This window comes from Vombatus ursinus, unplaced genomic scaffold (assembly GCF_900497805.2).
Source record: "Vombatus ursinus unplaced genomic scaffold, bare-nosed wombat genome assembly UNPS02012156.1, whole genome shotgun sequence".
Lineage (NCBI taxonomy): Eukaryota > Metazoa > Chordata > Mammalia > Diprotodontia > Vombatidae > Vombatus > Vombatus ursinus.
This window is the reverse complement of record NW_020951934.1, coordinates 3767089-3783573: the sequence shown is the minus strand read 5'-3', so window position 1 is coordinate 3783573 and position 16485 is coordinate 3767089. Positions and strand designations below refer to the sequence as shown.

The 16485-nt window shown below is 43.7% G+C and overlaps 1 protein-coding gene across 2 annotated transcripts in view; it reads left to right on the top strand.

The window, feature by feature from the left end:
* The window catches only part of PCSK7 (proprotein convertase subtilisin/kexin type 7), a 36539-nt gene that overhangs the window by 7458 nt on the left and 12596 nt on the right, over positions 1-16485 (top strand). For both annotated transcript variants that reach the window (XM_027857490.1, XM_027857489.1), the window contains exons 5-12: positions 40-205; positions 1670-1760; positions 3123-3177; positions 3619-3757; positions 4558-4658; positions 8854-9021; positions 9674-9781; positions 10482-10584. In XM_027857490.1, the coding sequence (XP_027713291.1) occupies positions 40-205; positions 1670-1760; positions 3123-3177; positions 3619-3757; positions 4558-4658; positions 8854-9021; positions 9674-9781; positions 10482-10584 (931 nt within the window). The remainder of the gene's footprint in view (positions 1-39; positions 206-1669; positions 1761-3122; positions 3178-3618; positions 3758-4557; positions 4659-8853; positions 9022-9673; positions 9782-10481; positions 10585-16485) is intronic.

The window sequence follows — 16485 nt, the reverse complement described above, 5'->3', positions numbered from 1 at the left end:
ACCTAAGTCCCTTTCCCTCCCCACCCTGTCCTGTTTCAGAGCCCTGAAGGCAGCTATGACCTCAACTCTAATGACCCTGACCCCATGCCACACCCAGACGTGGAGAATGGCAATCATCATGGTACTCGTTGTGCAGGCGAGATTGCTGCTGTGCCCAACAACAGCTTCTGTGCAGTGGGGGTAGCGTATGGGAGCAGAATCGCAGGTAGCTTGATCTCTTCTTTTCTTCTCTCTCTAGTCTCCATATTCTCTAAAAATCATCCGAGTTTCACCTTACGCTACTTTGATCCACCTTCAACCTTAGAACGATCCAAATTGAATCCAAATTCAAGCTTAGCCCATCTAATACCATTCATTGGTTCCACCAAATGTAATTTTAGGCAGAATTGGGGAAAACGGTAGTAGTTCTATAGGAACAATGTTGTAAATAGGAGATATGTTTGCAGGGGTTGTGGTCATGCTGGCCCTAGGATTGTGCGGGAGTTGAATGTGGTAGATAGGTTATAACCCTAGGCACAGAGAAGCAAGGACAAAGACCTGGAAAGAGTAGAGGCACCAGGCTGAGCAGCCAAGGCAGCCCTAAGCCTGTAGGGAAGGGGGAGGGGAAGAAGGCTCTTAACACAGCTGGAAGAAACACACAGTAGGCAACCAGGAGCATAAACCTGAGCAACTGTGATATGCCAATATTAATTACTCTGGAAGTGTTTCTTCGTTGGTTAATGAATGAATGAATGGTCGAGGAGTTGTCTTTCTTCCCCTAATTATTCCCTGAGTAAGGCAGAGCCCCAACAGTGATCGAGGTGTTCTATCTCCCTGGTCTGATGAGGTTCCTCTTGTACTCTTGTACTGCCTTCCTCTCTAGTTCCTGCTGTGATGGTAAGAGGATAAGTTTTGTGGGCAAGCTAACAAAAATAATAATAATACCTGGCATTTATGAAGTGCTTTAAAGTTTGCAAAGTACTTTATATCTATGTCTATCTAGATAGATAGATATAGATATATCATTTCAAGCCTCACAACAACTCTGTGAAGTAGGTACTATGGGTATTATTATCCTCATTTTACAGATGAGGAAATTGAGGCTCATATCATTGTTTTCGTGGTCAGACAGCTAGTAAGGGTCCAAGGCAGGATTTGAACCCCAGTCTTCCTGACTCCACATCAGGCTCTGTCTAGTTCACCACGATGCCCTGGGTAAGCTGGGCAGTTCTGCCTTACACATCAGAGTGTTCCATAGCCCCCAAAGAAAAGCACCTTCATCTCAATCCTTGTCCATCTAACCAAGGTGATTCCTCATTATAATAAGTACTTGTTAACACTTAGTACTTTAGTTGTACTCCTATTTCCCAGCAGAGGGCAGTAGCCTTCTCCAAATGAGGCAACTTCTAGAGCTGGCCGGGGAGGGATCCAACAATTTTTTCCACTAGGTCTGTACAACCTAACTCCTTCAGAGAAAAGAGTGGTGTGTTTCTCCTCCATTTTAGGGGGGAAATTGGAGCATCTACCCAAGTCCACACAGCAGATTAGTAAAGCTTGGAAGAGAAATTGGTCATTTCCTAGCCAAAAGTTCTTCCCAACAGACTTCAGTTTCAAAGACTGTCATTACGATGGAATTGGCATATGCTGGATGCGTTCTTTCCTCCCACCATCCTATTTTCCCTGTGCTCAGGTATCCGGGTGCTGGATGGGCCCTTGACTGACAGCCTGGAGGCTGTGGCATTCAATAAGCACTATCAGATCAATGACATCTACAGCTGCAGGTAAGAGGGCCACCTATTCTGTTCCAGTGGGAAGAATTGAAAGACTTGGAGCAGGGCCTTGGGCACCAAGGCTGAGCCGAGCAAGTTCCTGTAAGAGTCATGATGTTTCATCCACTTTGGGGAACAGGTACATGGTAGGCTCAGTCCCTTATAGCTGAAAGAGACCTTAGAAATCACCTTTTTCAACACCCTCATTTTTACAGATGAGAAGACTGAGTCCCAGAGGGCCCAAGGGACTTAGCCAGGGTCACACAAGTAGTAAGTGGGAGAAGGGACTCAGATCCAGCTTGATCAAGTGATTTACCCAAAACTGTGCAGCCTAGTAGGTAGCAGAGCTGGCACTTGAACCCAGGTCTTCATATTTCACATCTAGTGCTGTTCCCACTACAACATACTGCTTCATTTTCCTGTTCTCCAAGAGTCATAGCCACATGGTTCCCCATCCAAGCCCAATCCTTAGGTCCATGGGTTGCCCTAATAAACCAGTCCCCTAGTATAAGGAATTCTCAGATGTTCTCCAGTGAGCTACCCCTGTGCTGCATTATTCCATCTGAGTCCTAAGAGAAAAGAGCATTTTCCCCTCCAACCACAGGACACAAGAAGTCTTGGCACCACATCCTTGCCTCTTTCTCCCTCTCCTCCCCCTTCTTTCTCTGTCTCTCTCCCTCCCCCTTCTCTTTTTTCTCTCTCTCCCTCCATCTGTCCCTCTTTCTCTCTTTCTGTCTCTCTTCCCGTGCTCTTCTCACCACCCCCCCACCCCCCACCCCACTTTAGACTGTATCAGGGGTTGTCAGAGGAGAGCTAGAGTTGGGCTGTGCCTATGGGGTCAGTGTAATTTGTTACCCAGATAGGGCAAGGGCATATGTTTCCTTTTCAAGCAAGAACAAAGCGCTCCAATGCTCAACACTCGGGGCTTCTTACACAACACACCGTGCCTAGAGGTTAGTCAGTGTCTAGGATTACCCAAGCTAGATGTTCTTCCATTCCCTGCTTTCACTATTCTCTGTCTTTGTCAGGGCCTGACTAGATTTGCTTCTCAGTACACTAGGCCTAAGAAAGTCATTCAATTTGAGGGACAGTTAAAACTGTCCCAAACTTGTAGGGTTTCATGCTGAGGAGGAAGGATTTTAAATCATATCAACCATTTATATACTATGATTTTCCGATCTGTGAAGTAGAGGGCATTGATCTTGATAAGCAGGAAAAAGCCTGGGCTTGTTCCAATATCCCTATCCTTTCAGACAGTGCAATGTTCTAGACTCTCTGGAGGGACAAAAATGGCAGAAGGAATGGATGACCAACCAGTCTGGGAGGTCTGAGGGTTAGCTCTAGGTGGAACTTTTCACTGCTATGTCTCAACAGCTGGGGACCAGATGATGACGGAAAGACAGTAGACGGACCCCACCAACTTGGAAAGGTAATAAGGAGCTAAAGTCCAAATCTTGGAAACACAGCCTTCTCATTATCGCTGAGAGAGAGAGAGGGGAAGACTACTACTGTGAATCAATGCCAGACTTTTACCTTCCAGCTCTGGCGCTTTCTTTCATGAGGGGGATAAAGCAACACTGTTTTGGTTTTGAGGAAAAACGGGCCAGCAAGGGGAATGGGAAGTGGTTTGAGGATTCTTTGATTCTGATCTTAATTACTTTTCACACCCAAAACAGCAAATAAGCAAAGAACACCCACAGAACTCCTCTTCTTGGTCCTAACTCTCTTTAGCCACACTTGCTTGCCAGGCCCTCCTTGAATTTTGACTAGGGAGAAGTGGATCTTATGTAGGAACTTGGGGAGGAAGAGATCTTTCAGGTCAAGCATTCAGGGCTTCTCATGCTGAAGCCCCAAAATTTCTGTTTCTTAGGCTGCCTTGCAACATGGAGTGATTGCTGGTCGCCGAGGCTTCGGGAATATCTTCGTGGTGGCCAGTGGCAATGGGGGCCAGCACGATGACAACTGCAACTATGATGGCTATGCCAACTCCATCTATACAGTTACCATAGGTAGCACACAAATATTCTGTGTCTGTGTGTCTAGGTGGTTTTCTGTGTTTCAGTCTCCACAGATGTTATTGAGTGGGAGGGTAGTGGTTTAGGTTTTCAGTGCCTTGTAGTTAATGTCTTTGTGTGTATGTCCCTTTCCACCTTTGCGGAGAATGGACATTGCAGTGCAGTGACATGAGTACTGGACTTGGAGTCAGGGGACTTTGGTTCAAATCCTCACTTTTCTGCTCACTACCTATGTGACATTGACCAAATAACAGAGCTTCTTTGGGCCTCATTTATAAAATGAAGGCATTGGACTAGATGACCACTAAGGTCCCTTCCTACCTCTTCATCTATGATCCTATGAATGGAGCTCTCCCCATAAGCTTTCAGGACCTCTGTAGAAGTCTTATTGATCAGAAAATTCTTTTAGCCATTGCCTCAAGTCCCTCATTGGCTAAGTCTGTATTTCAGCATACCTTTCCATAGGCCCTCTGTCATTCTCATGACAGAGGCATATGACTGACTACTTTTTTTACATCAGAAGCCCTAGTGTCCTGTAATACCAACTCCTTTGAGTTAACAAGACAAATGATTTCAGGAATGGCATACCCTTGGATGTCTGAGATTGCCATTCTAAGTGAGGTTTTTTGGCACTCAAGTGCCCATGGGATGAGAGCTATCTAGCTGCTCTCGGCTCAGTTCAGGCATCCCAGTTAATACTCTGCAGCACAGTGGATAACTTTATAGCCTAGAAGGACTCCAGGCACAGAGTTAACCTTTGATCTTAGTTCCCTGTTTTTTTCTGCTTTGCTCAGGTGCTGTAGATGAGGAAGGGCGTATGCCATTCTATGCAGAGGAATGTGCCTCCATGCTTGCTGTCACCTTCAGTGGCGGGGACAAGTTGCTGCGAAGTATTGTGAGTAACTAGCTTTCTACCTTCGCTTTGCCTTGCCTCTACTTCAGCCTTCTCCTTGAGCTAGCTGCCTTCATTTCCCTGTCTTCTCACTTTCTCTGTTCCCACCCTCAGCTGTCTCTTCCCTAACAGATAAGCACCCCTGGCTGCAGTTTTGCTTGGGAAAGCAAGTTTGGGAATTGTTTGATGCCTCCATCTTGGTACGTGAACGATGGAGACTTTGAATGAATCACAGAACCTTAGGATTGGCAAGACCCTCAGAGGTCATCGAATCCACTTTGTACCTGAATAGGAAGCCCACCACGATATTCACTCTAATGAGGAAATGCGTATTGAGTTTTTATCTTTGTCACTTCCATCTATTGTTCCTAGTTCTTCCTTCTGAGATTAAACAGAACAAGTGTGATTTCGCATCTATGCAGCAATTCTTCAAATACTTCAGGATTGTTATTGTATCTTCTCTTAAGTCCTTTCCCAAGCTAAATATCCCCAGTTACTTTGAACAATATTACAGCATTATGGTTTCCAGTTCTCACACTATCTCAGTCATCCTGTTGAACATGATTCAGTCTTTCAATACCCATCCTGTAACTGGGGGCCCAGAACCGAAGACAATAATCCGTATGTGGATGGTTGCTGTGTCACACTGCTAACTTGTAGGGAATGCCATTTAATCCACTAAAACCCCATCTTTTTCATTTGTATGGTTATTTAGCCATCCTTCCCCTGGCCTTTACTTGTGCCATTGTTTTTTTGGGTTTTTTTGTTTTGTTTTGTTTTAAGCAAGTATAGGATTTTACATTTATCCCTATTAGATGTCATCCTGAGAGGCAGAGTGTTACAGTGGTTAGAAAACCAGCCTTAGAGTAAGGAAGACCTGAGTTGAAGTCTTACTTGTGACACATGCGCTGTCTCTGTGACCTTGGGCAAGTCATTTTACCTGTTATTTGCTAGGCAGTTCTCTAAGACTGTAATTCACAGAGCACATGCCTCTCTGATCTGGTTGAGGGAGTTTCCGTATCAGGAGTTCCCTAAACCAGTAAAATCACAGGTCTGGTCCCAAAAAAAAAAATTTTCATGTTATTGGTTTTGGCCTATTATTCTAGCCTGTTGAAATATATTTTTATCCTGACTTTATTGTCTAATAATAGACAGTATTGCTTATTGCCTATATTAGCTGTCCTTCCCAGTTTTATGTCATCTGAATATTTAATATGCTATGTCTCCCCTCATCTAAGTCACTGATTTTAAAAAAAAGTTGACTAACATAAGGCTGTTGACAGTTCCCTGTGGCACTTCGCTACATATATACCTCCATCCAAGTGGCATAGATCTGTTAATTCTTTGGGTCCAGTGATAGATGTAAATTAGTTCTCTAGGCAGAGCAATTCATAAGGTGGGAGCTGTGACTGAATGAATCTTCCCTAACCTTTTTTGAGTCATAGACCCCATTGGTAGTCTTTTGAATACTCTGGAACCCTCAGAATAATGTTTTTAAATGGATTAAATAAAATATATGAGTACAAAGCAAGCCAACTACATTGAAATAGTTATCAAAATATTTTTAAAAACAAATTTCTTGATTAAGAACTTCTGACTTATAGGCAAGTTAGAGCTAAAGTATAGCTCTAAATCTATGATCCTGTGATCTTATATTTAGTTCTAAGCCCAAGAAAGATTTTAATGTGTCCCTCCAAATGGAGCCATAGCAATCGAGGGATCAGAGAAAAGAAAGCAGAGCCTTCCTGAACATGAGGTCCAAGCCCCACAGTATCTTTCACAGGGCTCCAAGTATATTCCCTGTAACATATTGAGCTCTATTCAGCCCTAGCAAGCCCAACTTGGGTCTCTGGACTAAGGCCACAATTTTAGAGCTTTCTGTCTGTCCCTTTTTGCATTTTGTAAAGACAAAAGGAGACTTAGATCCAAGGGTCTCCGTCCAGGGCTGACCAAAAGCCAAGCAGTGTCCAGGTTCTCCAGTGGTTCTTGTCTCAGTGGTCCCTGAGGCCTATGGGATATGGACCACTTTGTCTCCGTTATCAGATTCATTTTCCAAAACTTGATTTTTGTTATGCCAAAAAATTTACTTCTGACCAACGCAATGTTCCAGGGTTCTGTGCCAGGCAGCCTCCCTAGGGAGGGAGGGGAATTAAGTGGAATAAGGCCACCAAAAAGGATTGTGTTAAACAGGCCAGACCCTGTGGATAGAATAGAAGGGCAACCTTCCTACCAAAGGCATGCTAAATAAGCAGCATCAAGAGCATTCCTCTTGCCCAGACTCAACCCTGTTCTCCTTTTCTATGATAAGTAGATAAGCACAGCGCCATTCCATTATTTAAGAAAGTTCCTAAGCATGGTTCAGCATTTCTGTTTCATGTTACTCCCATTCTGAGTACAGTACCCACCTACCACAGGCCTTGCTGTGACTTCCCCCAGGACACAGCATCCCCTCCCCCATAGCTCTGCCTTTAAGAGCAGAGCATTTCAAGCAAGAAGGGACCTTTGAAATCTTCTCATTCAACACCCCTTGTTTTATACATGGAAACCCAAAGATGTTAAGTGACTTTTCCAAGGTCAGACAGGTGGCAATATGAGGATTTAAGGTCCGTCTTCTAACTTCAAATCCTCTTTGCCTAATTTGTCCAGAAATGACAGGAAGATTGATTCATTGAGAGCTTTCATCTTGGGGATGTTTCTTTTCCTGGGAACCTCATCAGTTTAAATTCATCACTGGTGTCCATTTAGTGATACAAGGCATCGAGGTAGAGCTATCAATCTAGGTATAGAGGTACACATACTTTCTGATCCTTAGCCACCCCATTTGACCTTTCTCTCTTCTACCTACACTGCCTCCAGGAGCCGTTTAGTTGCTGGAGCAGCCATAGGAAAGTTCATGGACTTCATAGTTAAAGGATCCAGACTGTCACTGGAAGACTGTTTCCATAAGAGGAAGAAATTAATCTCCTTCCTGGCATAGATGGGGCTTCCCACTCTTGTCAAGGCTGTGACTTGGAGAGTTTTTCCTTCTCTTCTGGGAGTGCACAGTGTTTTAGTGCAATTCACAGCTGTTGGCAACAACAGCTGGAAGAGAGGCAGCAAGTATAATGGAGAGAGGGTAGTTCTTGGCAGAGGCCAGCATTATGACCCAAAGGGAAGCCTGAAAGAAGAAAAGATCCTGGCACAAGCACCTCAAAATTTAAGATCCAGAGTCATCAGTCTAGTTCACCCCAACCCCCCAACCATGTAACTAAGGAAACTGAGGATCTGCCAGGCCTGAGAACATAGGTTCTTCAGAGTTGGAAAAAACAGCATAGGTTTGATGCCAGGACAGATGACTTAAAATATTTCTCTCAACTCCAAATCCTTTTCTTGCTTCCACATTCCCAGCCTTAGGTAGGGAAAAGATGAGTCAGGGAGAAAGGATATCAAAGACATCCTTTGAATAACACAATCATTGAGGCCCTTAAGTATCTTATCCTGAGGACTTCTTTAAGGCCAGAGTAGAAGCCAAGAGTAGTTGGCAGGACCCTGACCTCAGACTGAGCTAGCCAGGGAGAAGGCAGCTTTATCTCCCCCAGAACAAACTCTCTTTGTTTCCAGTGATGTCACACTGGTCCCCACAGCTGGGCTGCCAAGATGGTTTCTTTTAAAGGTGCTGTCATTGTCATCCTCACTCCAGCAAAGGACCAGGACTCCCCTGGACATTTCCTCTATTTTGTTTGTTGGGGGAGTGAGGTGGTTAAAAGTTGAGATGGTTTAGGAGCAAGGGTCAGGAAAATGTTGTGTTTTGTTTCAGGCTCCTATCCATATCATAAATGCACATATACACCTACCTATAATCTTCATTTTCCATTTCACATGGTTCTTCTGTGCTTCTGGTTCTAGTGGGTAACATGAGGGCCACAGGGAAGGGAAGGAGAGGTGAATCAGCATTTGTACAGCACCTGCTGTGTTCCAGGCATTGTGCTAAGTGCTTTTTACAAATATTATCTCATTTGGGGGTTAAAAGACCTCTGTTTTCACTGAGTTGCTAGAGAAATCTAAATGTTCTTCTAGCTGAGAAACTCCTGATTAGGGAAAAGCTGGGCTCTGAGTCCAGCCCATAGATGTAGTCATATCCCTGTTACCTCTTCCCTGCTGATACTTGAGGTTAACTCCAATCCATGCCTCCTTTTCTTCCCTTGACTCTGTTTTCTAGGTGACCACTGACTGGGACCTGCAAAAGGGCACAGGCTGCACTGAGGGCCACACAGGGACCTCAGCAGCAGCCCCGCTGGCAGCTGGTATGATAGCCTTGATGCTGCAGGTGAGGCCATGCCTCACTTGGCGTGATGTCCAGCACATCATTGTCTTCACAGCTACCCAGGTAAGGGACTAGTGGGTAGGCAAGGAAGCCCACCCAACCCAGAGCTGAATGGCTATGGAGACTGGTTTTCTGGTGTCCTTTTGTTCCAAGGGCACATGGTTACCAGGTAGCCACACGTTCCAAGTTGTGTGTAGACTTTAGTGCCTGTGTTATACAGCAGAATAGAGTAGGAAAAAAACACCAAATTTGGAGTGAGAAGATCTGGATCCAAATTCTGGCTCTGCCATTTACTAGCTGTGTGACTTAGTACAAGTTAGGACCCCTTTCTTGACTTCAGGTTCCTCATATCTTAATGAGGGGATTGGTCTTCAGTGCTTATTTCTTAACTGTATGTGGATGATACTAGTTACGATGTTGTGTTCTGAACCTGGAGTAGGTATGAAAAACCCAGTCTTCTCTCTGAGCCACAATTCATACATGTCCCTGATTGGCCTGAGAAGTAGAGCTTTGACTAGGCTCCTTGACTGTGGTACCTGTGTATCCTTGCTCCTAAAAAGCATGTTCTAAACATGATGAGACTCCCTTTCTAGGAAATCCATTCTTTATGACCTTGTGGGAGGGCTGGACGATAATGGCTCTGTTACAGAGAGAGTTAAATTCTTCAGCTTCCATTCAAAGATCGAGGTTCTCACTAGGTCTGGATCCTTTTCAGTATGAAGATCGCCGGGCAGACTGGGACACCAATGAGGCCGGCTTCAGCCACAGTCACCAGCATGGCTTCGGTTTGCTCAATGCTTGGAGGCTTGTCAATGCTGCCAAGGTGAGCAAGGGGCCTTTCATCACCTACCTTAGTGGGGAAATAGAAGAGTTAAGAGGATCTTCCAAGTCCAGAGAAGCCAGAAAGAGGAAGACAGAGTAGACCTACAAAAACCCTTTGTATATGCCTAGAGGTATATACCATAAGAGGAACTCTAAGAATATACCTAGAGCAATATACCCTAAGTGCTCCATCATGTTGAAAAAAAGAGAATTGTTAGGGTAATAAAAAGTGAAATGGCTCCAAGGGTGTTCTTGGTGTCACTCTTCAGCAGTTATTAATCCTTTTATGAATTTAGATACTCAAACATTTAACCAAACTGTTGTCCATTTTACTGATAGAAAAACTTAAGTCCCAAGGCTGGATCTGGATCTCCTAAGCTGTCAATAGCAGGACTCTTACCCAAAGTCTCCTCATTCTCAGGGTGTTCTATTTCTCATCTTTGATTCAGGACCTAACTTTCTTCTCCTATTCATTATCCTAGAGTCATAGGGAGTATTCTGAGATGTCAACAGAAGTCCCCCTAGCAATTTGTGAAGGGTATAGAGAGGAAGTGTAGTAAAAGGAAAAAAATAGAGATCCCCTTTTAAAATTGATTCAGGCAGTTGAGAGCTGTATTCTATAGGATGATCTACATAATGTTAAATAGAATGTGTGTTAACCTGTGTTTATTCCATACTTTCTTTCTGCTTTCCTTTAATAGATCTGGACATCTGTCCCTTACTTAGCTTCATACATTAGTCCCGTGTTAAAAGAGTACAAGAGAATCCCAGTGTCGCCCCACTCCCTGGAAGTCCTATGGAATGGTAAGTAGCCAGCAGAAAAAGGGTTAATGTTAATCTTGGGCTTGAAATTTGGGGCGGGTGGTGTGGAAGTTAAGCCAGTTTCCCCTCCCCCATTGGGAGGGCTGAGTCCCAGCCAAACCTGTGCAGTTTTCTTTGACCATTTTAGGACATGTTGCTGCTTCTGAGTTGGCTGGCCCTTTGCTGCTTAAACAAGACCTTTCTCTTTAGCTGCTACTAGTGGGAAGGGAGTAGCTAAGCAGACCATTGGAGAGGCTGGTAGGAGGGGTAAGATTGGGCCAGAAAGAGACTAGACAGAGCTTAGGGATGGTTTCCTTGAAATCCCAAAGGTCCTTTGCCTTGGCTTCCCAGGCCAAGAGTTGTTTGTCTTCTTTCCTTAATTTCTGTTCTGTCCTTTAGGTTAGGTTAATGAAAAAGCTTTCCATTTAGTATTATCTCTATCACCAAAGCTTTTTTCTTCAGCTTAGGAAGACTACTGAGTTCTATTTTGTTGGGAAATGGTATAGAGGAAGCTAGCTCGGTCTCTCTGGGCCTCTAAGCCGTCTCTCCCTGGCTTCAGAGGATCATATCATAGATCTGCAGCTGTAAGGGACCTCAGTGGCATATAGTCCAACCCCCTTCATTTTACAGATGAAAAAACTAAGATGCACAGAGGTTAAATGATTTACCCAGTGTCATGTTGGTAGTAAATGGCAGAGAGCCAGTATTTGAACTTAGGCATAAAGAGTACCCAATTTAAGAAGCTAGAGCATTTTCCATATAAGAGAAAGGGAAGAGAAGGGAGAAAAGGAGCACACATTTATTAAGCTGCCTACTATGTGCCAGGCACTATGGGAAGTGCTTTACAATATTTAATTTAATCCTCCCAACAACCCTGTGACATAAGGGCTATTATTATCCCCATTTTACAGTCAGACAGTCATTAAGTGACTTGCTCAGGGTGACTAGCTGGTGTCAAGCCCAGCACTCTATCCACCATGCCACTTATCTGCCTGAAATGGGACTAGGAAGATACAGCTCTTAAACAGTGATAAAGCTGTCACTAATTCTTAGAGAATGATGACCTCGTGGTCATCCCTGGCCTGGCAGGACTATCTGTGTGCTGACCTCCTAATTCATCCTCTTCCACCTCATTATGGGAAAGAACTGCTAGAGTTTACAGGATAGTGAATTTGGAATCATTATTCTTAGAGATCTTAGTTCCAGTACTGACTGCTACACACTGCTATTTGTATGACCATTGGCAAGTCAGTTAACCCCTGAGCCTCAGTTTCCTCATTGGTAAAAAGGAGATAATATTTACCTTACCTTAGAGGGTTGTTGTGAGGCAAATGCTTTTGAAAACCTTAAAGTACTATAGAATTGTTAAGATATCTCAACACAGATAGCATGACAGAGTGAATAGAGGGCCAGCTTTGAAGTCAGGTAAATCAAAGTTTAAATACCGTGTCCTATGACACATACTATTAGTAGGACCATAGATAAGTCACTTGGCTTCTCAGAAAATTATAATTGTGCATCACTGAAGGAAATTTGCCTTAATGGTTCCCTAACAGGATGAAAATATGTTTGGGTCCAAAAAAATTTAGAACTCAAGAGTTTATAAGAAAGGAAAAGGATCAAAGATATGCTCAGAGTAGGAGTAACTTGGAGAAACAGAAACGAACCAAGAAGTGAGAATGGGCCATTACTCATTTTAGAAGCTATTTGTGGAGGCAACTGGACCTTTCTGTCTCCCTCAGCCATATCTACGTAGTCTCCATTTTCCACTACATCGAAGAAAAAGTAAGGGTGTGATTCACTTCATTTCTCATTAAAGGAATCCTGACTTGGAATGGTTAGAAAGCAACTGCCTAGGGCAGAGAAGTGAATGTTCCTGGGAATTTAGCCAGTTGGAGCCCCTTGGCTTTGGGCTTAGGCATCTCTGAGCCGGGGTATCTTTTAACCCTTTCCTCCCTTCCAGGATTATTCTCAACCTTTGTGGAGCTAAAGGGATGAAAATATCCCAAGCCCCCTCATCTGTAATATGAGGGGTCTGGAATAAATAGATGAGCCTTAACATGCCTTCCAGTTCTCAGGTTTTATGATCCCTAGTGAACAAGAGCTCTTCCTCAATACCATCCAACAAATTTATCCAGATCCTTCTAGGTCTAGGCAGCTCCTTGTTTTTGTCATTAGAACATATCAAGAGTAGAAAAAGTGAGAGGGGGTGGGACTCAAATAGCTCCTTTTGGAGAACAAAGAGTCTCTAGATCCTGGACTCCCTTCCCTGCTGAATGAATTGCTTTCACTAGGATATTACCTGGAGTCCCCTCCAAAGAGGAATGCAGCCAAGCCAGCAAGTTGCAAACCCCTAGAAGGAAGAATAGGACCTGGCATTGTTGTGGTCCTATCTAGAGCTGGAAGGAAGGTAGAGGAATCTCATCTTGTTCTTTGTCACCCTGACCAGGAACTCCTTAGGAGCTTTGTGACTCTGTTGGCTCCCAGCCATTTATGAAGCTTCTGTCTCCCTCAGGGAAGCTCAGGAGCCAATCCACTTTTCCCCTGAGCCTAGATGACTCATTGTCTGGAGGGAGAGGCTACATTTAGTCCTGTGAATGTGGGAGTAGAGAGGGAATTGAACACTCTTGAGATAGAAGGGAAGAATTAAATAGGACTAGGACCTTGGGCCTGGCCACCTCTGCTAACTGGAGGGTGGGAAGGAATGAGGAGGGGGAGTTCTCCACACCCACTTTATCTCTTTTATTACCACCTGCTTCTGATGCCCCTACAACCTGCTTTCAGTTTACCACTTCCCTGAACTGCTCCAAGTTCATTAGAGCCCACCTAATGGCTAAATCAAGTGAATTTTTTTTTTTTGTTAAACCTTAAAAGTACTATAGAATTGTTAACATAGCTCGATAGAGACAGAATAGATAGAGGGCCAGTCTTGAAAGTCTGTTAGATCTAGGTTTAAGTACTACATCGTGTAACACAGATTACTAGTAAAGCTTCTCAGTACACTAGTACCTTCTCCAGTACCCTGTCTAAAACAGTAAGTTACAGATGTGCATCATTGAAGGGAATTTCTTCATTATGGCTTCCCTAAGAAGATGAAATTAAGTCTGGACCAAAAAAAAATTTAGAATTCAGCCAGAATTTATAAGAAAAGAGAAGGATCAAAGATAGGAATGACCAGAGGAAACATCAATGAACTCAGCAGTAAGAATGGGCCATTCCCTATTTATTCGTAGAGGCATCTGCTCAGGTGTCTTTAAGCTGGGCTATCTTTTAATCCTTTCTGACCCTACGGGATTAGCCCCAGTTGTTTTGGAGCCAAAGAGCAAAATATCCCAAGTCCTCTTCTGTAACACAAAAGAGTTAGAATAGATGAGCTTTAACATCCTTGCCAGTTCTCAGGAACAAGAACAGAACATAAGTCTTCCCCCATGCCATCCAACAAATTTGTCCAGATCATTGTAGATCTAGGCAGCTACTTGTTTTTATCATTAGGGAGTATCAAAGCATTCATCTTTCTTAACCTTCCTGCTACATTTGAGTTAACACCCTTCTTTGAAACCTCTCTTTTCTTCTGGCTCCTGTGACACCTGGCTATCCAGGGGGCTACTTCTCTAATAGATTGCCTTGCCTCTTCTGCTTGCTTCTCTTTCTACTCCCCAACTCTGGGTGTCTTCCAAGGTCTTTAGCCATTTGTCCTTCTCCTACTGTGTTTCTTCCTTAATAGAGTTCATCCATATTTATAGCTTCAATTCCCACCTCAAATGGCCAATGCTCATTCTCTTACTAGTGGAATAGCCACAGATTTCAGATCCTCTATGGTTCATTCTTCTTCAGGGGAATGAATGTGGAACTTGAGGAGAGAACCATCTCACAGCAGATCAGACTGAAGTCCAATGTACATTTATACAGTGTCACTCTGAGTCACTGTACACAAATTCACATTGGATGTATATTCACAAGCGTATTGATGCAGGGCCACTTTCTAGGTTCGGTGTATTCCATAGCATGCTAGGTACTCTACTTGGGCCCTAAATTCTGTTGGCTTCAGGTCCTTAACCCCAGCTCTATGGAATTTTCCCTTTTTGTTTCTACTCTCTACCATCTTGTCCAGCTCCACTTGGTGACCTAGCAGTCCCTGAAATGTCCAAAACTGAATCAGTCCTCATCTCCCCATCTCTCCTTCCTGGTTTTTCCCATTTCTCTCCAGGGCATTGCCATTCTTGCTATTCTTCCCATTCTTTACACCTGAATTCCTGGAATTATTTTTGACCCTTATTTCTTCATTGCCCCGCCCAATAATACCTCACATAGGGTGTTTGATTACAAAATATATTATCCCTTTGGATCTTCACAGCAACCCAGGAAAATAAGTAGTACAAATATTGCTTTCCTCTGTTTTACAGATAAACTGAGGATCAAATAGGTTAAAATAGGTTAAGTGACTTTACAGAGCTGAGACTCCAGTCTATCCTGTTTGACTCTAAGCCCAGTGCTCTTTCTAAGATACCTCATGTAACTCCTGTGCTGTAATGAGAAAGCAGAAGCTAAAAGAGAGGCAGGAATGAGGTTGCAATGACCCTAGGCCAAGTCTGTGGATATGACCCTTTCCACTGCTTTATCTGATGCAGTAACCTTATCTGGTCTCCCTGTAACTGTTATTTCCTTAGTCCATTCATTCAGCATACTACGGCTGTGGGAGTCCTTCTCAAACACCATAACACTGTTTGGATCATGAACCTACCATGGTTCTCCATTACTCATCATATCTAAACTCATACAAGATCCTCTAATAACTGTTCTTTGTGTCTCCCACTTGTATACCTTCCTCAGACTATCCACTGCAGCCCCTCTGTTCTAGTAGATTTAGCATAGTTAACATATTATAGCCCACCCCACAGAACTCACATTTCATTTTCCTCTCCTTGAATACCTTCTACCAACCTCTCTCCAAATCCCATTCTGTGTCTAGAATATTTGTGTTCAGTTGTGAGTGCCACATTGTAGGGTAGACATTGATGAGCTGAAGAGATTTCAGAGGGTGGCCAGGAAAGTAAATGGCTTTAAGATCCCATCATAAAAGGATTAGCTCAAGGAACTGGGAATATTTAGCCTAGAGGAGAAATGATTGCAGTTTTTAAGTCTCAAAAGAACTGCCATTTGGGGGCAGCTAAGTGGCACAGTAGAGTACTGGTCCTGAAGTCAGGAGGACCTGAGTTCAAATTCAGCCTCAGATACTTGATACTTACTAGCTGTGTGACCCTGGGCAAGTCATTTAACCCCATTGCCTAGCTAAAAATAAAAATAAAAAACACAAGAACCGCCATTTGAAAGAGGAATTGGACGACTTTTGCTTGGCCTCAGAGGGCAGAACTAGGAGCAAGGGAAGAAATTTGCATAATATCACACTTAGACTTGATGAAAGGAAGAACATCCTACTAATTGTAGTTATCCATAAGTGGAGTAGACTACCTTGGGAGTCTGTGGGGGCCCTTGAACTGGAGGTCTTCAAAGAAATGCTAGATGACCACTTGTTGGGGGTGTTTTAAAGAGAATTCAGTTAATTATTAGACTGGATGGAACCTGAGTCCCTTCCAACTCTCAGGTTCTGTGACTCAGGTTCAGATTTTCAATGTGTGCCCTGGGGGGAGGGGGGAACCAAGATGGCAGAGAAAAGAGAGCAACTCACCTGAGCTCTACCTAAACACCTTAATGCCATAGAACAATTCCTGGGCAGCAGAACCCACAAAAGGAGGGAATGAAATAATTTTCTAGCCAAAGACAACTTTGAAGGTCAGCAAGAAAGGTCTGTTGCACCTGGGTGAGAGTGGAGCACAATCTAGCACAGGCTGCGCCAGCACAGACCCAGCCCCAGCAAACCAGGAACAGGCCCTGGGAGCCACTAAA